Source organism: Syngnathus scovelli, chromosome 7, assembly GCF_024217435.2.
Source record: "Syngnathus scovelli strain Florida chromosome 7, RoL_Ssco_1.2, whole genome shotgun sequence".
Lineage (NCBI taxonomy): Eukaryota > Metazoa > Chordata > Actinopteri > Syngnathiformes > Syngnathidae > Syngnathus > Syngnathus scovelli.
This window is the reverse complement of record NC_090853.1, coordinates 12,960,699-12,982,491: the sequence shown is the minus strand read 5'-3', so window position 1 is coordinate 12,982,491 and position 21,793 is coordinate 12,960,699. Positions and strand designations below refer to the sequence as shown.

General features: G+C 41.7%; 1 protein-coding gene across 1 annotated transcript; it reads left to right on the top strand.

Annotated features, from left to right (window-relative positions):
• Positions 1-1,396: 1,396 nt before the first annotated feature.
• On the top strand, positions 1,397-20,101 carry LOC125972204 (A disintegrin and metalloproteinase with thrombospondin motifs 15-like). Its single transcript, XM_049725699.1, has 8 exons — positions 1,397-2,332; positions 3,706-3,838; positions 5,171-5,338; positions 12,031-12,314; positions 13,278-13,455; positions 13,557-13,732; positions 13,898-14,073; positions 15,291-20,101. The coding sequence occupies exons 1-8, from the start codon at positions 1,397-1,399 to the stop codon at positions 16,066-16,068; spliced, it is 2,829 nt and encodes a 942-aa protein (XP_049581656.1). The 3' UTR covers positions 16,069-20,101.
• Positions 20,102-21,793: the final 1,692 nt, after the last annotated feature.

Genomic DNA, 21,793 nt, shown 5'->3' with positions numbered 1-21,793 from the left:
TTATTTACATCTGTATGTCTGTTTTGAGAATCTCAGCTACATTTGACATAATTCGGATGGGTTAATGATTCACAAAATTAGCTGGAGAATAAATCAGATCTAAATAATTAATCAATTTTATTTTTAAACATTTCCAATTTCGCGGACCACCTGCAATACCGCTACAGACCACTAGAGGGTCACAGACCACTGGTTGACAATCCCGGGTTTACTATCCCACGGATCTCTTTAGGTGAACTCCAACATTTATTTATTTATTTATTTATTTATTTATTTATTTATTTATTAACATCTATTATGCAAACCGCTTATAAGAGTTGAGGGGTGCTGGAGCCTATCCCAGCAGACTTCGGGCAGTAGGCAGTGGACACCCTGAACTGGTTATTTCCTTATTCTTAATTTGGTGTCCCTCTCATGTGACTAATTATTATAAACTACAAGAAGGGTGTAGTCTTGAATCACTGCAAATTACAGCTACTTTGGGATGGTAATATCTGTTGTTTGAACTATCCCAGCTGTAGGCGGTGGACACCTTGAATTGGTTTATTTCTTTGTTCTTAATTTGGTGTCCTTCTCATGTGACTAATTATTATAAACTCACAGAAGGATGTAGTCCCGAATCACTGCAAATTACTGCTACTTTGGGATGTTAATACCTCTTGTTTGAAAATCAAAACTGCGCGTTATGATAGTTGCCATTGCTGGTATTTAATGCACACCATCAGATAGCGCTAGAGGACAAGGCATTTTCACTGTGTCACAATCGTGCCGAAGTTAAGGTGGTTCCCAACACCAGCAGATGTCGCTCTTTGCCTTCAGACGATCATGGGGCAAACTGTATTAAGGATGCAATACCAGACAATGATGTGCAAAAATACAATGTTTATCTTTGTTCAAAATCCAGACCGTTTGTATTTCCCCCCCTACACGTTTAAAGTTGTTTTGTAGAAAATCCCAATACTAAGCATCCAATTATGTTCCTGGATTTGTATGCAAAAGTTATGCTGCTTGAAGCCGACTCGGTTGGTCTCGCTCATGAGTGGGGGCAAGTGGGAGGGCTGATGATGTTCTGGCTGCTGTCACACATGCTGCACAGCAACAATAATATTTGGAGAGTTACAAGCGGCTGCGGTCTGCAGCACAAACCGAGACGCAAGAACGATGAACTGTCTCTCTATTATGCGCACACCTTCAGCTGACAGAGGTCATCAGTGTGCATGCTTCGAGATTTAGAGCATGGCCACAGACTTTAGATCGACGATATAATGGCAGAAGAGCAAAGCGGATTGAATTTGTAATTCAGTGGTTTTTTTTAATAAGGGTGCCACTGTGCAATAAATTGCATGCAAACGTAATTTAGCGGACTTAAAAGGGGTGATTAGCAAGTAGAGCAGCTATGGCTTTACTAACTACTTTCACTTTGATAATTTGCGTAAAAGTGGTTGTTTATGTGAGATTTACACACGGCATGGAAACTGACTTCTGCAAACCTTTACGAGTGGACCCCCTTGCGTATGGAAAGCATTTACAGAATGAAAAACACGTTACTTTCAGGATCAATGCTTTCAAGCAGGAATTTTATCTTCATCTACAGCCGGATTCAAATTTTCTCGGAGGGGATTTAAACCCATTCGAACCCAACGCATCAACACCTGCGGACCTCGGGAGATGCTTCTACTCCGGTAACGTCAATTCACAGGCGGACTCGTTTGCTGCGCTAAGCTTGTGTAAAGGTCTCAACGGGGCGTTCTATGAAAACGGCATGGAATATTTCATCAGCCTAGAAAGAGGTGAGGACGGAACAGCCCAGCTTGGGGACTCTTCATCCAAGACACACGTCATCCACCGCCGGAGAAGCTCTGCGCCCTTGGTCGGAAACTTCACCAGCAGGTGTGGAGTGACACCTGACTCTAACTTCAACACATCCCTGGAAAAATACATGTATATGAAAGAAATGGGGATTGGAGGCTCGTCGGAAACTGTGCTGGAAAGACTGAGTAGGTCCAAAAGATTTACCTCCATCCCCAGATTTGTGGAGGTGCTGGTTGTGGCAGATCCGTCCATGGATTCATTTCACGGGGATGAATTGAAACATTACCTGCTGACACTCATGTCTGTGGCTGCCAAGCTTTACAAGCACCCCAGTATCTTAAACTCCATTAACATAGTTGTTGTGGGCTTTGTGGTTCTGAAGGAAGATGACAGGGGTCCAAAGGTTTCCAGTAATGCAGCTCTAACTCTGCGCAATTTTTGCTCTTGGCAGAAGAAGTTAAATAAGCACAACGACAAGCATCCTGAGTACTGGGACACTGCAATTCTTTTCACCAAGCAGGTAAGAAAAAGCAGAGTGTGTGCAGATGCATCATGTAATCTGTGATTATTTAGTGATCCCTTCTAAAACATCCACAATATTCAATTTTTTTTAATGTATAGTTCTCTTTTGTTCAACGTGAGTTTTCAGCAACATAAAAACTCAACATTCCATAATATGTCAATATTATGGGTGACTTCACTTGAAAATGTTAGTACATTCTTAGAATTGAAGTAAATAAGCTAACTCTTTTGTTGTTGTAGGATACTTGCAATTGCTTGTGACTGTGGTACAAATAGTTCTCTTGAAGATGACTAATAATGCAATCTTTTTGCTTACATGAGTTCTGACTGAACATCTGACACAGAAACCAACACTGCTTACAACTTATTTTTGACAGTGTGATTTAATTGATCAAAATTTCACGATTTGCGTCAACGATGGGTTAACCAACATTGCTGCCAGACTACAGCGTAAGGAACGAGACCCTTTAAGAATGTCGTCATTATGACATCACAAAGAAAAACCTGAACCCCTAACCTACCCAAATCTCTGCAGCAGCAGCACAGACTCATCCACCATTATGTCATTTATACCATACCTGTGCTAAAACTACCACAGTAACTTGTAATTTGAACTTGCTTTGTGATATTTAACACTGTGAACATGAATGTACCATACAAGAGCTTGCCGCCATTTCTTGTTTGAGCAATGCCATGAAAAGCATATTTTGCTGCAACATGCCACTCAGACGATAGTGATGTCCACCAAGGTGCACCGTTTACACAAGCGGCAAAAAATGTATGCGTGGAGCAAACGAAACATAAAGAGAAAAGGCTGTAACTTATAAACACATTTTTTTAAATAACAAATTGGCAATAGGTGAAAAACTGAAATGTAAGCTCAAATAAAATAATTGTAGATGCTTCTCCCTAAGCAACCTAAATTAAGTAAGCTACAAGTTCATTCATGCATCTGCCATTTAGTTTAAATCCTTACACGATCCCACACAACATCGGTCCAGCCTAGCGGTTTACCACAAATGAGTAAATGACAAATTTGAGCTCACCCATAAACTGTGATGCAGCCAGGAAAAGGAAAACTGCCAAACCCTACTTCACCAGAAATAACACAATACATTCCTGCTCGATTAACCTTATATTGTTGACTATAGACTATAATTACATGGCCATATGTGTTATTTCCTAATGCTCTTGTATTGCCTCTTTATCCAAGAGTCAATCTTGCTTGATCCCATACATCAACACACAGTAAGTTGACAACAAAGTATTACTCTCTGTCATGGTCATGGTTCAAATATGTAAAACATCATTAGTAAGATTCTGATTCCCCTTTTCTAGCAAGTCTTTTCATAATAAACTGTTGCCAACCAGGATCTTTGTGGGGCCACAACCTGTGATACGCTGGGGATGGCTGATGTTGGAACCATGTGTGACCCCAAGAGGAGTTGCTCTGTCATTGAAGATGATGGCCTACCTTCAGCATTTACAACAGCCCATGAACTTGGTAAGATGCAATGTTGGTCACTTAAGTTACTGTTTAGATCTACTGATTTTGTCCAAGGGACCACCATTATAACCAAGAAGAAACTCTGGGACCACTGCTTTGGCGGAATATTATTTTATTTTGCACCAAAGGAGGATAAACCTATACAAGCTATTTACTATTTGCATCTGTAGGTCTATTTTGGGAATCTCAGCTACATTTGACATAATTTGGATGGGTAAATGATTCACAAAATTAGTTGGAATATAAATATAAAAATATAAAATACAAAAAGCCTAAATAATAAATAAATTTTACTTTTAAAAATGTTACAATTATTTTTCATTTCCAATTTCACGGACCACCTGTTTTACCGCTATGGACCACTAGAGGGCCGTGAACCACCAGTTGACAATCCCTGGTTTAGATTAATAAAACCTCAATCTGACTTGTTACCATCACAACAATGTGAGACAGTTGGCCATAGCCTTGTTAGCAATTGCAAATAGTGGGACATCATAGCAGTGATGGACAGTCCAAACAATGAACAACTTTGACACGGTGCAGTGGTGATAAAGGATGGATCTTTAATAAGGGTCACAAAGGTGTGATTTATAAGAAATGATGCTACAAAGTGTGAATGTATAGATGTTCTATTTTGTGATCCTTTATAATGGAAATATACATAAGACAACACACTGGTAATGCTTAGTTGAAACAAGACTTTTCGGTGCACACCTATGTTAATTTCTGCACTCAACTTTCAAATAACAGAAATGGAGATAGCCCACCCTTGTTTTCAGTGGATAAATTATGAGGTTCGCTTTAGCTGAGTCCAAAACAAGCTAATAACTCCACTGGAGACACAATGTGTTACATTACACTTATGTATGTAATATAATAAGTGCTTAAACAAATTTGCCGAACATGTTTGTCTCATAATTGATCACTCAGAAACCACAGTCTCTTTTCCTTTTGGAAGGATTTTCATGTTCGTATTAAGGGAAAGAAATTGTTTCCTTGGGAACTGAATTCCCCTGTCAGGCCTGGTTGAGCACATGGATGTATGCCATGCTTTATATTCCCATGCATAGCTACATTCCAGCCTGCAATGACATCAGCTTCAAATCAGTCCAATTTTAGTCTGTTCCACCTTCTCCATACACAATGACTAGATGTCTGGCAAAACCTTTAAAAATTTTTTTTCGTATGTGTCAGTGTTGATTTTAGAAACGTAGCTGCACATAGTGTGCCAAATAACAGATTATCTTGTTTTCAATACACCGAACATAGAAATACGTCAACTAAAATGTGATCTTTTTTTGGTCTTCCCTTCCCACACTATCCTCTTAGGTCATGTCTTCAACATGCCCCATGACAACGTGAAGGCATGTGAGGACGTCTTTGGAAAACTAAAAGATAACCACATGATGTCCCCAACTCTAATTCAGATCGACAGGAATCGTCCCTGGTCTGTGTGCAGTGCAGCGATTGTTACTGAATTTCTGGATCGAGGTCATGGTTAGTGAACCCTTCCTGTGTACGCTTCTTGATTCAGAAGGGAACTATAGATCCTGTCCAGGCGCTATACTATTAGCTGCTCGTGATGTATTTGTATATCTTTCAAAAGACACTTTGTGACTAGACTGAATCAACTTGAACTTGTCAACATAGAGGCAAACCTTAATTAACAAAAAAAGTGCAATAAAACACAGAAGAAAAATGAAAACTTGATGATTCATTCTAAAAGCTTCAAAATAACGAATGGTGGAGTGGTTCATTCATTTGACTTCTGTGGCGGCAGCGTACATTCAATTCCCACTCAGTGATGTTGTGAATACAGCCTAAGTGTGAATGGTTGTCAGTCTGCATAATGTATGTGACTGGTGACCAGTTCAATGTGTAGTCTGCCTTTCCCTGAAAGTCATCGGGAATAACCTCAAGCTCACTGCAACTCTGCATAGGATATACAGTATGGGAAAAGTCTGTGTGGATGAATGGAAAGTATTAAAGGGAAAATGAAACTTCAAATTTGCTTCATGAGCCAGTTGTGTTTTTGACTCCTTTACATGGCACTGTTGCTTTAAATCAGGGGTGTCAAACTAATTTTTTTCGCGGGCCGCATTGTAGTCATAGCTTCTTTCGGAGGGCCATTATGACTGTCAACCCAAATAAATGTATGAGCACCTCATATTATATACAGTAAAAGCTACAAAACAAACTGACAAATAACTTTATTTCAAACCAGACTAGTAAAAACTGGTCAAATATTTAAAAAATATACTATATTATTAAAAGTGAAGACAATTTGCAATTCTAGTAATGACACACGAATTTGATGCACAATTTGTCTTTGCGGGCCACATGAAATGATATGGCAGGCCGTATCTGGCCCCCGGGCCTTGAGTTTGACACCTGTGCTTTAAATGAAAGGGTTTAAGAAATGGTATATCTGTGTGCTAATAGGCAGATGTTGAACAGAGAAGTCCAAAACTACAAGAGCTGTTTCATCAAGCCAATTTGAAGCTTCATTTTCCCTTTAATACTTTTTGAAATAGCTAAATATTTTTCTTTTAATTACATTTTAATTTCCTTGTTGACATAATAGTGGAGTTCACTTGAGTAGCTTGAATTGTTTTCTTTGCTGCATCACAGGGTTAGACAGAATTCACACTGAAAACGTTCAGAGACCAGTCATGCCCACCAGTTTTAATGGGACATTAGTGTCACGCCCGTGCCACTTCGCTCAGCCACACCCCTTTCGTTACCGTAATGTCTGTCACCTGCTTCCTCTTGTTACCCTGTGTATTTAAGCCCTGCCCGTGTGTTTCTCCCTGTCGGTGTCTACTGTTGTGTCCGTTCCTGTTCGTGCCCAGTGTTCCTGTTCGTGTCATCTGGTTTTCCCCCGGTCTGTCTGAAGGCTCACGGTCAGAATTTTAATCTTGTCCAAGGGGACTTCATGTCGGTCAGTCTGTCTGTTTTGCTGGCCGTGAGTCTTCCTCCCGTCTGTGTCGTTCGTTCCCCACCTGCCTCCCTTCCAACTCCTTTTCCCTGCAATAAATCCTGGTTCAAGCTGCATTTGGTCGCCCTGGCTCAACTCATTCCTGACAGAAGACACCAACCATCACAGCGACCAGCGCTTGGACCAAACCTTTGCCGGCTCCCGCAACTGCTGCATGGTCGCCAAGGAGATGAGTTCAAGCGACGCAAGATGCACGGTTGCCCCCCCCCAAAACAGATCCGACGGCGCGGATGTTGCGGCCGCCACTTGTTCCGGCGGCGCGGATCCAGCGGCTGTCACCGTCGGCCTTCAACGGTGCATGACGCACGGCCGCCCCCCGACCCAGTCCCGACGGCGCGGATGCTGCGGCCGCCACCAGTTCCGGCGGCGCGGATCCAGCGGCCGTCACCCAGTCGGCTTCAACGGCGCATGACGCACGGCCGCCCCCCGATCCAGTCCCGACGGCGCGGATGCTGCGGCCGCCACCAGTTCCGGCGGCGTGGATCCAGCGGCCGTCACCCAGTCGGCCTTCGGCGGTGTGTGACATGCGGCCACCTCCCCATTTCCTCCCGGCTCTTGTTGGACAGTCTTGGACTTTTTCTTTTTTGGGACGTCGGGAGCCGTCCCTTGTGGGGGGGGTACTGTCACGCCCGTGCCACAGCACGCTCGGCCTGCACTTCACTCGGCCACACCCCTTTCGTTACCATAATGTCTGTCACCTGCTTCCTATTGTTACCCTGTGTATTTAAGCCCTGCCCGTGTGTTTCTCCCGGTCGGTGTCTACTGTTGTGTCCATTCCTGTTCGTGCCCAGTGTTCCTGTTCGTGTCATCTGGTTTTCCCTCGGTCTGTCTGAAGGCTCACGGTCAGAATTTTAATCTTGTCCAAGGGGACTTCATGTCGGTTAGTCTGTCTGTTTTGCTGGCCGTGAGTCTTCCTCCCGTCTGTCGTTCGTTTCCCACCTGCCTCCCTTCCAACTCCTTTTCCCTGCAATAAATCCTGGTTCAAGCTGCATTTGGTCGCCCTGGCTCAACTCATTCCTGACAATTAGAGGACAATCGTGCGTCAATGTGCACCTATTCAAATGTTTCTAATATAAAGGACACTTTTTTATTTCGCTTGTCAGGACAATACGATTTATGTGCACTCTTAGAATGCAAATTTCAGAACTAAAAGTTAAGATAGAGACATATGTCCCCTTTAAAACAGATACGATGTCCATGTGTTTTTTGTTTTTAGTAGTTGGTAGCAGAGGTTAATGTGAAAGCCATCCTTCATGATCCTACTCAAGAGAAATATCAGATAGTCTGCAACTCTTCTTGACTTTGAGGGCTTCACACAAAGTTGCACAAGTGCATTTGGCTTGGACTTTCGGAAGCTCCCTAAAACCCAATGACCTCACTACACAGTTTACACCACCTGGTTGAAAAAGGAGTCAATTGCAGTTCAATATTTATATTTTTGTTTTAGAAGTCTTGCATTGTGACTGCTGTAGACTGAAGTTAAACACTTGGCTCATTTTAACAATTCGCATACGTGGCATGTGATTCTGAAGTAGATTAAACAAAACTAACTTCTTTTCCTTTTGACTCGTCCCATTGAGGGTCGCCACAGCGTGTCAGTCTTTTTCACCTCGGCCTATCTTCTGCAGCTTCATGTCTCCCGTCATTTACTGCAGCTCTCTTGCTTGCAGCTATATTGTCAACAGCCATCCATCTATCCATTGTCTGTACCACTTGTCCCCACGGGGGTCGCGGGCGTGCTGGAGCCTATCCCAGCAGTCATCAGGCAGTAGGAGGGGGACACCCTGAACTGGTTGCCAGCTAATCGCAAGGCACCCAACCATCCACACTCACACCTATGGGCAATTTGGAGTGCTCAATCGGCCTACCGGGCATGTTTTTGGGATGTGGGAGGAAACCGGAGTGCCCGGAGAAAACCCACACCTCAACGTCTTTCTACCAATACCCTCACTATCTATCCTCTGAATCTGCTCTCCTGACTCTGAAGGCCTTTGCATCATATATTACACTTGACACTTTCCTCCACCCTTTCGAACCCACTTGACTCTGTTTTTTTTTCCACGGTTAGGATTTGTCTTGACATTTGACCCTGTTGTCTAATCTTAATTCCTCACCTTTCAAGGGCATGCCTCCACTTTTCTAAATGTCCATCCACCTGCTCCATGCTATCAAAGCAGATCATAAACTGCCATCTGTGAACGTTATTTGAGTCCAACCACATTTGTCAGCTCATCTATTGTTATCCAAAGACGAAGAGGCTCGCTGATGCAATTCTCACCTCCACCCCGAACTCTTTGGTTACACCCACAGCACACCTCATCACTGTCCTACAGCTGTTACACATGTTGTGTTGTATTCTGATATAACTTCCTGCTACTCCAGGCTTTCTTCCAGTCCCTCTCTTTGTATCATCTCATAAGCTTACTAACTGAAAACATCAAATTCTATTATCTGAGAAAGTGAAAAATCAATGCTGATAGTTAATATAGTATATTTGTCAGTCATCTGTTTTTATTTATGTAGCATCATTATAACACATTTGCCCAAGTTTAAATGCTTGCAACAGATTAAGTGGCTTCTGTGTGCCTAAAAAAATAAAACCCAACAATTTATGACATCCTCTTGACCTCTGTAATAGTTATCAAGCGAGCAGGCTGACAAAGTTGAGCATGACTGAGTCATTTGGACAGCTTAAAGATTAGTGTGACTGCAATATCCCATACAGTGTATATTTACTGCACAATTTATGTTCAACACTTATTCACAAGTACCGTATTTTCCGGACTATAAGTCGCTCCGGAGTATAAGTCGCACCAGCCATAAAATGCCCCAAAAAGTGAAAAAAAAAAACATATATAAGTCACTCCGGAGAATAAGTCGCATTTTGGGGGGCAATTTATTCGACAAAATCCCACACCAAAAACAGTCATGAACGAGCAACAACAGGCTAAACGATAGCAACAACAGGCTAAACGATAGGTATGCTAACGTGACAAACACAAACAAAGAGCAGAGAACGGGCCTGACGTAACATATAGAGTGATTAAGGACAACTATTACATGAACAACATGTTTATAAAACCATCGGTGTCACTCCAATTCATTAAATCCATCGATCGTTCGATACGATAGCAACAGGCTAAACGATAGGTATGCTAACGTGACAAACACAAACGAGGAGCTGAGAACGGGCCTGACGTAACATATAGAGTGATTTAGGACAACTATTACATAAATAACATGTTTATAAAACCATCGGTGTCACTCCATTAAATCCACCGATCGTTCGATACGATAGCAACAGGCTAAACGATAGGTATGCTAACGTGACAAACACAAACGAAGAGCTGAGAATGGGCCTGACGTAACATATAGAGTTATTAAAGAAAACGAATACATGAATAACACGTTTATAAAATCATTGGTGTCCAATTCATTACATCCATCGATCGTTCTTTGTCAACAATGGGTGCGCGTGGCTGAGGGCGCTTGCACTTCAAAATATTCCACAGGCTCATATAACGATGGATAAACTATATTTCAAATAACTATAATATAAGCAACAATATTATCAAACCATCCGTGCACTTTAAATCCATTAAATCCATCGATCAAATTCCTTATCCTTTGTCAACATCGCCGCGCGTGCGCCCTGACGTCAGCCTCGTCTTTATTCCACAGATCTAGTATATAACTATATTGTAGCGTTAACAAAGTACAAGGAAAGACGTGGGTTTGGTAAACGGCTCTTCATTAAACAAAACAAACTTCCAAGCGTGTGGCGGCGTGGACTTCCAGACACAAGAGCTCCATGGCATAGGACCGGGCGTGCGTAATGGCCATGTCCGAGCCCCATGCACCGTTCGCGGACAGCCACTCGGTCGAGCGCCGGCCCCCGACTCAGTAGAGTAGGACCGGGCGTGCGTAAAAGCCATAATAGTTTTCCAAACCTTCTATGTCACTCCAAATCCTTAATTCCTTCAAACTCTTTGTCCTCCGTGTCACTTAGAAATGATCACCGCTAATGATGCCGGTAATCCTTAAGTGCGTACGTTTGTCCTTTATGTAAACAATCGCCGCGCCGCGCCGTGCCACTGACGTCACTTGAAATAGTAATCCCTTGGTACATCACGGTTCTCCAAACTTTCTTTCTGCTGCTCGATTACTGTTTTCAGCTGCATATTTTACAACTTGAAGTTTGTAACCTGCAAAATATGAGTTTCTTTTTGGTGCCATTTTTCTTAAGCCCACCCAGTTGATGAGTCACGGCCAACGGTGAAATTTAGAGCGCCCTCATCCAGTTTCGTCTGAAAATAGAATTTTTTTCAGATGTAGTTTTTTGTTTTGTTTATTTGGTTGTTTTATCAAAGTCAAAGCCTGCTTTATTGTCGATTTTTTTTCATATACCAAGACACACAAAGAGATTGAAATTACGTTCCCACTATCCCTCGGTGAGATAGTACACATATGCTTAAAAGCAACACAAAAAAAACCAAGAAGGCACAAACAATGAATAAATAAGAGTGTTGAATAAATGATAAATAAACAAATAATAATAAATAATAATAATAAATATAAGAGGAGCAAAAATGGAGCAAGTGTACATACAGACAGTGGACTTGGATATGGTGCTTTAAAGTGTTAATTTGATGTTTTCTCTATTTTTTATGTTTTGAATATGTTCAAGATAAAGATATAAAAGCATCTGAAGTGATCAACTATACTAAAAATAACATGGGAAGTGGTCAACTATACTTGTAAGTAAGTGATGTGTTAATGATCAAGTAAAAATTTGTGAAAAAAAAACATATATAAGTCGCTCCTGAGTATAAGTCGCCCCCCCCTCCCAAACTATGAAAAAAAAACGCGACTTATAGTCCGGAAATTACGGTACTCATTTGTCTTATAATTTAAAACATGTTAACAACTGAAGTAATTGATGGTGCAATGTAGGTTCAGTTTTTACTCTGCAATGGTGTGAATGTCAGCATGAAAAGTTATCTCTTATGTGTGATGTGACTGATGTATATTATACCTTTCAGCCAAAATCAGCTGGGAAACGCTCTAGCTCTGAACCCTGAACAGGGCAAACAGTTATAGAAATTGATGGTTTTTTTTTGTATCAGTATAATGGAATGAGGAACTTGGAATTGATTGTTTTTCCAAATGTTTTTTTTGGTTGTTATTGCAGGAGACTGCCTGCTGGATCAGCCCCAGAGGCAGCTGTCTCTCCCAGATAACCTGCCCGGCGCCAGTTACAGTCTTCATAGTCAGTGTGAACTGGCTTTTGGGGATGGCTCCAAGCCGTGCCCCTACATGCAGCCCTGCACCAAACTGTGGTGCACTGGGAAAGCCCGTGGACAGCTGGTCTGTCAAACCAGACACTTTCCCTGGGCAGATGGCACCAGCTGTGGCACTGGTAGGGTGTGTTACCAAGGGGCCTGCACTGAGAAGAACACAACCATCCACATCAAGGTGTGGTATGCTTTTTGAATAATGGGACATTTTATTCTGAATAATCACGAAATAGCACAGCTTCAGTAGAACCTTGCTATTTTTATTCTTCAAAAACCTTTCCCTCATAAATTGCATGTTTAATATTGGTGGTATTGTATAAACCACCCAAACTTTTAGACGCCATGACACTAACCAAATTGATTCAAAAGGCAGCTCAAGTTCTGTCTACCAAACACAATTGTTGTGTTTCTGTCTGATTAATAGAGCCTTTCATCTATCACCTATTTGGTATAGATTATAAAGTAGTCTCGGTGAGTACATGCCCTGTTTTGCATCTCAGTAATAGTTTGATCGTTTTGTAAAGAACACCCTCATTTTTTTTTAGTTGGACTCCTGCAATTTCTTGACAGAATTATTTCTCGACCTATTTAACAAGAAATGTGGGCAGTATTGATGAAAATGTTTCAGCAACAAATATATCACATCAGATTGACCAATCCAATTACGTATGTACTGTATTATCCGGATTATAACCCGCTATTTTTTTAACAAGCTTTGAATCCTGCGTCTAATAGTCCAGTGAGTCTTATCTATAGATTTTTTAATTATTTTTATGATATTATATGATTTTCCTATGTATGGGAATTAAACATTAACACACCTGCGGTTTATAGTCTTGTGCGGTTTATATATATGAATAAAACAGGATTTTCACCTAATTTTAGCTGGTGCAGTTTATATTTGGGTGCGGTTTATAGTCCAGAAATTACGGTACAACAAAACTAAAACACAAGGTCACATGTCAGCATTGCAATCAATTGGCTTGTGCTATGGCATACCACAATAGTGCTTTGAGTCTTCCAAAAAAGGGTATTACAAATGCCACGCTGAAGGTTGGCAAAAGTTGGCCATCACATTTAAAATGTCTCAGGCATATTCTATTTTGAGTGGTGGTAGAGTTATTTCTGCTATTTGTCTCAGGTGGATGGTAGATGGGGGAAGTGGGGCTCATTTGGAGATTGTTCCAGAACATGTGGGGGAGGTGTCCAACTGGCCAGGAGAGAGTGTAACAACCCAGTACCTGAGAACGGAGGCAAATATTGCTATGGCCTTCGAATTAAGTATCGTTCCTGTAACCTCAACCTTTGTCTTGATACAGGTAGACAGCCCTATCTATACATGCATTACATTTTTATCACAGGACCTTGGATTCTACATCAGAAATTCTCAACTGGTTGCCATTTTTTTTTGCACCTTTAGATAAGAGTTTCCGTGAAGAGCAGTGTGAAGCGTTCAATGGCATAAACCTGAACACAAACAGACTGGGCTCGTCTGTGGTCTGGGTTCCTAAGTATTCTGGCATTTCCCCCAAGGACAAATGCAAACTCATTTGTCGTGCCAATGGGACTGGTTATTTCTATGTCCTTGCTCCCAAGGTACGTAAAACTTTTCCCCAAGTAGTGAAACACAATGATGGTCAGTAATAAAAACTATTAAATTACATGTTATTTAAAAGTTGGACACTGTTCAGAAATTCATCTGTCATGTAGCATGTCGTGTTTTTTTTTTTTTTTTAATGATTCAATATCCGCACCCTGCAGGTTGTTGATGGCACGCCCTGTTCGCCGGACTCCACTGCTGTATGTGTTCAGGGAAGATGCATCAAAGCAGGCTGCGATGGGAAGCTTGACTCCAAGAAAAAGTTTGACAAATGTAGCGTGTGTGGCGGTGACAACCAGAGCTGTAAGAAGGTCTCCGGAATGTTCACAAAACCCATGTATGTAGTTCGTATGAGATTTATCAGCATGTTTGAGAAATTCTGTCCAAACAGGATACACCCAAAGAACGATAGAGCTACTTTTAAGGATAACGAGCAGCCTAAACATTATTTTTACAGTGCATACATTATTGATTGAAGGTGCTGTACATCCCCAGAAATAAAAGTCCTTAAAGTCCCAATGATCATCGTCACACACACATCTGGGTGTGGTGAAATTTGTCCTCTGCATTTAACCCATCCCCATGTGATTTTGATCCATCCCCTGGGGGAGAGGGGAGCAGTGAGCAGCAGCGGTGCCGCGCTCGGGAATCATTTGGTGATCTAACCCCCCAATTCCAACCCTTAATGCTGAGTGCCAAGCAGGGAGGCAATGGGTCCCATTTTTATAGTCTTTGGTATGACCCGGCCGGGGTTTGAACCCACAACCTTCCAGTCTCAGGGCGGACACTCTACTACTGGGCCACTGAGCTTAATACCTTTAATGATATACTAATAACTTAATACAAGGATAGTAAAAACAAAGGCACTGCTTTAACAGTTTGGAAAATAACAACTCATTTACAAGAAGTCTTGATTGTCATCTTCAGTGGATTGGAAAGAAAATCGGAGTCTATCTGAAACCACACAAGAATGTTGTGTTTTCTTTTTTACTCCATGCCTCTGGATGTTGGTTAACAGTTATGTTGTTGACAAACAAAAAAAACAAAGAGAAAAACTTGCTTTATTCTGTCATTCTGTTAATTCTGTAAAGGATATAATCCTAACAACACAGGAATGGAACAAACAAGCAGTGTCTAACAAACACCGGACTTAAATACAGTGATAATATGATCGAACTTTGTTACTGAACTTTAATTCAAAATAATGACTATTTTTCACAATTTACAACTCTTTCAAGTGACTTAATAAATGACCCAGCCATTCTTTGGTCAAAATACACAAATGGATAAGTAATGACAACTTAAACCCCATTTCTAAAACTCAATTACTTAATTTGGGGTCATGCAAATGATCCAGTGAATCAGCAGGCTTAGCTGCCAAGTGTGGGGTAGAGAAACTTGCTGTGGGTTGTTATTTCCTTTTAGACTTGATGGGTGGGAAGGAACTCCAAACACGCAAGAATTTATAAACAGTGAAAATATCAATATTTATTTCCTTTTCATGTCATTTTATTTCAACTCACCTGGAATGTTTACGTCTATGCTCTTTTCCAGTCATGGCTATAACTTTGTGGCGACGCTGCCTGTTGGCGCATCAAACATCGACATCCGCCAGCGGGGCTACCGAGGAATTGTCAGTGATGAAAACTACCTTGCAGTTAAGAACAGGCATGGGAAGTACCTGCTGAATGGCAACTATGTGGTGTCAGCTGCGGAGCGCGACCTGATAGTGAAGGGCAGCCTGTTGCGCTACAGTGGCACTTCAACATCCGTGGAGATTCTTCAGTCCACTAGGCCGCTGCAAGAGGCACTGACAGTGGAGGTGCTCTCAGTGGGGAAGATGACCCCTCCCAGAGTGCGCTACTCCTACTACCTTGCCAAAGAGAGTAAAGAGGAGAAGGTCTTACGGAAAGAGGAGAAGAACCATGCGTCACACAATAGCGTCTTACTGAATGGGAACAAAGTAGAAGCCCAGAAAAAGCAAATGGGGAAGCAACCAGTAAAGCACTGGGTGACCGGAAGCTGGGATGCATGCACAGTAACTTGTGGTAGCGGCCTGCAGAAGAGGCTGGTAATGTGTCAGAATACAGACGGGAATCCGGCCTTTGGCTGTAACAGTGCTGTCAGACCTGTTGCTCTAAGAGCGTGTGGAGATCCATGTCCCATTTGGGATGTCGGGGACTGGTCTCACTGTTCCAAATCCTGCGGCAGGGGCTTCAAACGGCGACCAGTGCGCTGTATGACTGAAAATGGACTTCAACTGCCGAGAGACCACTGCTCTGGAAGAAAGAAGCCTCAGGAGCTAGACCTCTGTTATTTGAGTCTGTGTTAACGTTGACAAATACCACATCATTATCATGGTTGTTACTCGATTGTTTTTGTTGTTTGAAAATACAATCAAATGCCACATGACTGCAGCTGACAGGGTGTTGGACCAACAAAACAAAGTCACCGATGACGGAGAGGGTCTTCCTCAGACCTTCTGTTTACAGGAGAGGAACATGTTTTGCTCTCCTCACCTGTCGAACCAACTGAGGCAGGTTGGACTTTATTTAAGTCTACCTCTTCCGGGACATGTGAAATGCGCTTCTGCATTCACAAGTAATACCTGGCATTCATCAGAGGATGTTTCAAGAGCAGAAAAGTTCAGGCTAACTCATACGATTTCAAGAGTCTGCTTGAACCCTGAGCTGTTATGAATAATGTATTGTGCGTTACCTGTGAAATTACTTTTTTTATCCATTTTAGCAAAGAAACTGGTGGAAATGTGAAACACAGTACTGTATTGGAAATATTTAACTGAAATGTTATGTTCCTGTGGTTTGGTTTCAGTGCTGTTGTCCAGTGAACAATTACCTTAGGCTAGAGTTGCACTATAGGTCTAAGTGTCCTATTCTAATTTAGTGTCCATCAGATTTTTTAACTGACTATTACATGTATATCAAATACCACCATTTACATTTACATTTTACAATCATACAATTTAGTTGGCCAGGACTGACTCTTCCCAGCATTAAGTTAGATCAAAGTGGAAGTTTCCTTCCTTCACATACCCGCCGATTCAAATGATCAGGGTCATTATCAAGCTTCTACAGAGCTTGCTGATGACCTGATCACTTGAATCAGGTGTGTTGAGGAGGGACACTTCTAAAACTGGCAGGACAGCAGCTCTCTAAGATCGGACTTCCCTCCCCCTGAGTTAGATAAATGCAGCTGCATTATATTCCTTTTTTAAAGATCCACATACCAGGAATGTCAATTTTTAGATTGTCTTTAATGCTGTCAAATTTTGCTAAAGTGTAAATTTACATCAGTATTTTGTTGTTGTTTTGCATAGAGGCCTGCATATAGTACTTCCTTAACTTGTGTATATCAGTGACACCAACATCACATTGGCAGGATACTGTTTGTATGATCTGTCGATTGATACTGCAGTCACATTGATCACAAATACATTCAAACGTACTAGCAAATACGCTGAGACGTGCTTACAAATATGTTCAAACCTACTTGGAGTTAAATTTCCCAGACGTAGCATTTTTCTCATAATGCCACAGGGTACTGTCTTGTGCGATTAAATAGTAAAACTATTTAAATACTCATTTTTACCCCATAATGCTGCAGTGTATGCACCCGTGGAAGTAAATAGTCCGTTGCATGATAGGGAACCATGGCGAACAAAAATCATGCACTACAGCCACAGTAAAACCATCAAATTTGGAATATTTTTTTTTACTTGGTTGTTATTTTAACTTGCAGTATTGGTATAATGTTGGCCAAATGCTTACAACAAAATAACGTTTTAACTCACGCTTGCACAACACAATACCAGGTAGTATCAAGGGGAAAATGCTATGTTTGTGGCATGTAGTTCCAAGTACGTTCGAACATATTTGCGAGTAAGTTTGAACATATTTGCCAGTATGTATTTGTGAGTATGTTTAAATGTATTTAAATACGTTAGAACAGGTATGGGCAAACTACGGCCCGCGGGCCACATCCGGCCCACGGGACCGCTTAATCCGGCCCGCCAACCCTAAATAAATTTTATTATTAATATATATATATATATATATTTCGGTCATTTTGCCTGCAATGACTGCGTTTCCCCAGTAGATGGGGAACCACCCGCCTGTGCATTTACTACCGGAAGCCGTGTCAGAAAGCTCGGTGCACACTCACAAGTGCGTGTACGTACTCAGTAGTACGGAAATGGCGCACTCGCGCTCTATTTGTATCAGTGCCGAATTTAGAGCGTGGGCTGTGATGACAGCATTCTTGTAATTTGCGCGCAGAGCTTTCAGATACAGTTTTACGCTAAAGCCACCATCAAACCTTCCCCTCGAATCCTTCCATTAAAATGAGTCGCCCAAGAAAAAGCAAGGTGGACACAGTGCCGAGTGTTTAAAAAGAGTGGCCAATTTGGCTCGACGTACGCGACGTGATGTTCAGCCACATGAACATGAACATCAACCCGTCACAGATCTAGGTAAACGGACCAACACCTCGGATCTCTCCTAAGAATTGCCACAACAAATTTTACTCCAGACTATGACACACTAGCAAAAAAAAGGAGACCAACAACACTGTTCCCACTGAAAATGAAGGGGAGGCTTTCAAGTTTGTTGTAAAAAAATGCATTTTGAATATGATCTGTACAAATAGCAGGGATTGAAACTAGCGACCATTCTCATTTTTAAACAATGCAGGATGCTCAAGGACATTGATGCAGGTGGTGACCTGTTTGTGACTAATCTTAACCTGTAAAGTTCTTAAGGCTTACTTTAAGGAAGTGTTTCCCGTTTCCTCACCTCTGTTACCAGGTGTTTGTGAGTTAAAACTCTGCTCTGATTTTCAGATACCCCTCACCGTGTTGCCGTTTTGATTACTTTATTTGGATGTATGCTTTCATCGATTCTTTAAGATGAAATATTTGGTCAGAATGTTTGCCGTTTGATGTGATCTCATAAGATAAACATACATCTTTCATTAATCTGACCAGCTCAGTGGCCTAGTAGTAGAGTGTCCGCCCTGAGACTGGAAGGTTGTGGGTTCAAACCCCGGCCGGGTCATACCAAAGACTATAAAAATGGGACCCATTGCCTCCCTGCTTGGCACTCAGCATTAAGGGTTGGAATTGGGGGGTTAGATCACCAAATGATTCCCGAGCGCGGCACCGCTGCTGCTCACTGCTCCCCTCTCCCCCAGGGGATGGATTAAAATCAAATGGGGATGGGTTAAATGCAGAGGACAAATTTCACCACACCCAGATGTGTGTGTGACGATGATCATTGGGATTTTGACTTTGACTTTGACTTTGACCTGCAGGCACTGATGTGATGGAGACTGTTATTCATAATAACAGTGTCGTATGTTATGAGATTCACTGATAGCAGTTTTTTAGGGATGTTTTTTTTTTTTTTAATGCTGTTAATAAATGCATTTGTTTTCAAAAAACCTTTTTTGAATATCCATGCTTTACTACCTACTAAAGGCCAAAACCTTTTATGCAATGACCTTTACAGGTCGTTTATATTACTTCACACAAACACTACATCCATCTGCTCCTGGTTCGGCCCCCCGGTCAAAATTTTGAACCCAATTCGGCCCGCAAGTCAAAAAGTTTGCCCACCCCTGAGTTAGAACATACTTGCAATGATTACACCCCGTTAACACACCACAGTTTATAAGGAAATCTGATTTACGTAAACACATATTATTGGATTTTAAATTTCAATTTACACATTTCCAATTGATCATGAAAATAATAGGCAAAAACCATCACATTTAGTGCGTTGCTGTGGGTTAATTGCTTACTGGCTGCTATCTTTTCTGCATCTTCTGAATGGCTGCTTCAGCGCCTCGAGTGCTTAAAAAAATCTTCAAATTGTGAAATCGTGTTCACGTTACTTAGTTTTAAAAGTCAGCTGTATATACAATGCAGAAAATGCATAGCCATTTTGATGCATGAATTTGAAGTGAGCATAAACCAAAATCCACATTCCTAAGACATACTATTACATTGCATTCCATATTGCATATTACATTTCAGTTATCTTTTCTTTTACATTTCACTAGGGATTTTGGTACTCTTGTCATATGATCTGTTAAATTCCTTACAGTATCTCCATGACTTATATCAATCGCACAGAAATTTTCAACCACAGACAGTCAAAAGAGCCTATCACCCCGTCTCTTGTTTAGTTTCAGGAAGACATATCACAGCATCTAAAACATGGCAGTGTACAATTTGTTTCGCCTTACCCTTTGTATTGAAGATATTATTTCTGGTTTTATATTGTATACTATGTATACATTTATCGAGATGTATAAACTATAAATAAATAAATATTCTGTATATGTGATGGAGGGGCATGTGATGCACATTCTTTCAAGGCACTTATTCGCAGCATATCTATGCATTTTGTTCTTCAATCATTCAAGTGCACACATTCACAATCACACACATAACATGTGCAGTACAGCTTATGCAGACCAATGTGTGTATATATATATATATATATATATATATATATATATATATATATATACACACACACCGTAATTTTCGGACTATAAGTCGCTCCGGAGTATAAGTCGCACCAACCATAAAATGCCCCAAAAAGTGCAAAAAAACATATATAAGTCGCTCCGGAGTATAAGTCGCATTTTGGGGGGCAATTTATTCGACAAAATCCCACACCAAAAACAGTCATGAACGAGCAACAACAGGCTAAACGATAGCAACAACAGGCTAAACGATAGGTATGCTAACGTGACAAACAAACAAAGAGCTGAGAACGGGCCTAACGTAACATATAGTTATTAAAGACAACTATTACATAAATAACATGTTTATAAAACCAACTGTGTCACTCCAATTCATTAAATCCATCGATCGTTCGATACGATAGCAACAACAGGCTAAACGATAGGTATGCTATCACGCTTATTGTTCATTGATGTTGACTTCTTGTGTTATTTTCCCTGTGTTGTTTACTTGTATGTGCGTTGTGAACTCTGTCTTGTCACCCTGGGATAGTGAGAAACATAATTTCGATCTCTTTGTGTGTCTTGACATGCGGAGGAATTGACAATAAAGGAGACTTTGACTTTGATGCTAACGTGACAAACACAAACGAAGAGCTGAGAATGGGCCTGACATAACATAGAGTTATTAAAGAGAACTATTACATAAATAACACGTTTATAAAACCAATTCAATAAATCCATCGATTGTTCTTTGTCAACAATGGGTACGCATGGCTGACGGCGCTTGCACTTCAAAATATTCCACAGTGTCATGCTGTCATGTGTCGTCCGGATCACTTCCTGTTTTATTGTGTGATTTTCCTCTCGTTCCAGTCGGTGTGTCCTTCCCCTGTGCGTCCGGTCACGTGAACCCCTGATTCCAAGTGTGTGCACCTGCGCCAATGACCAACTGTCTTCACCTGTGTTCCCCTCCTGTGTCCATATAACCCGCGTCTTTCCCCGTATCCAGTGCCAGTGCGTCTTGCCTTGTCAGAACACTAGCGATCACGAAACCCTCGAGTTCCACGTAGAAGCCTTGTTTGAGCAACCTTGATCACCGATGTTAACTTGGTTACATCGCTACCTTGTTTTTGTATTTCCCTCGGTTCGAGGCGCTTTGATTTCCCCTTTTTCTCCCTCGGTTCGAGGCGCCTTTGTTTTCCCTTTTTTCCCTCCTAGTGAGGCGTTTTTTGTTCGACTGTCAGTGGCGACAATAAAAGCCTTTTTGGACATTGAACTCTCTGCATTCGAGTCCTCTCCCTGCTCTGCGCCTGACATTACGCACTGGCCAGACATGGACTCGGCAGAGACAGCGCAGCTGGTCGCCCAAGTACGCTCCCAGACTGCGCAACTGGGCCAACAGCAGAAGCAGGTAGACGCTCTGAGTGTTGGCGTTCAGGAACTGGTAAAGAACCAGGAAGGCTTCAGAGAGGCGGTGGCCGCCCAGGTGGATTCGCTGAGTCGTCAGATGCAAGACGTCCTCGCTCTGCTGACCACGGGGCGAGCTGCGACTCCCTGTTCCACAG

What these genes read in the sequence shown, in the direction of transcription:
- LOC125972204 (XM_049725699.1), top strand. Translation starts at nt 1,397, where the DNA reads ATGGCTTTACTAACTACTTTCACTTTGATAATTTGCGTAAAAGTGGTT. An exon ending in ACACAACCATCCACATCAAG is followed by an intron (nt 12,315 to 13,277) that starts GTGTGGTATGCT and finishes TATTTGTCTCAG; the next exon opens with GTGGATGGTAGATGGGGGAA. An exon ending in GGAATGTTCACAAAACCCAT is followed by an intron (nt 14,074 to 15,290) that starts GTATGTAGTTCG and finishes GCTCTTTTCCAG; the next exon opens with TCATGGCTATAACTTTGTGG.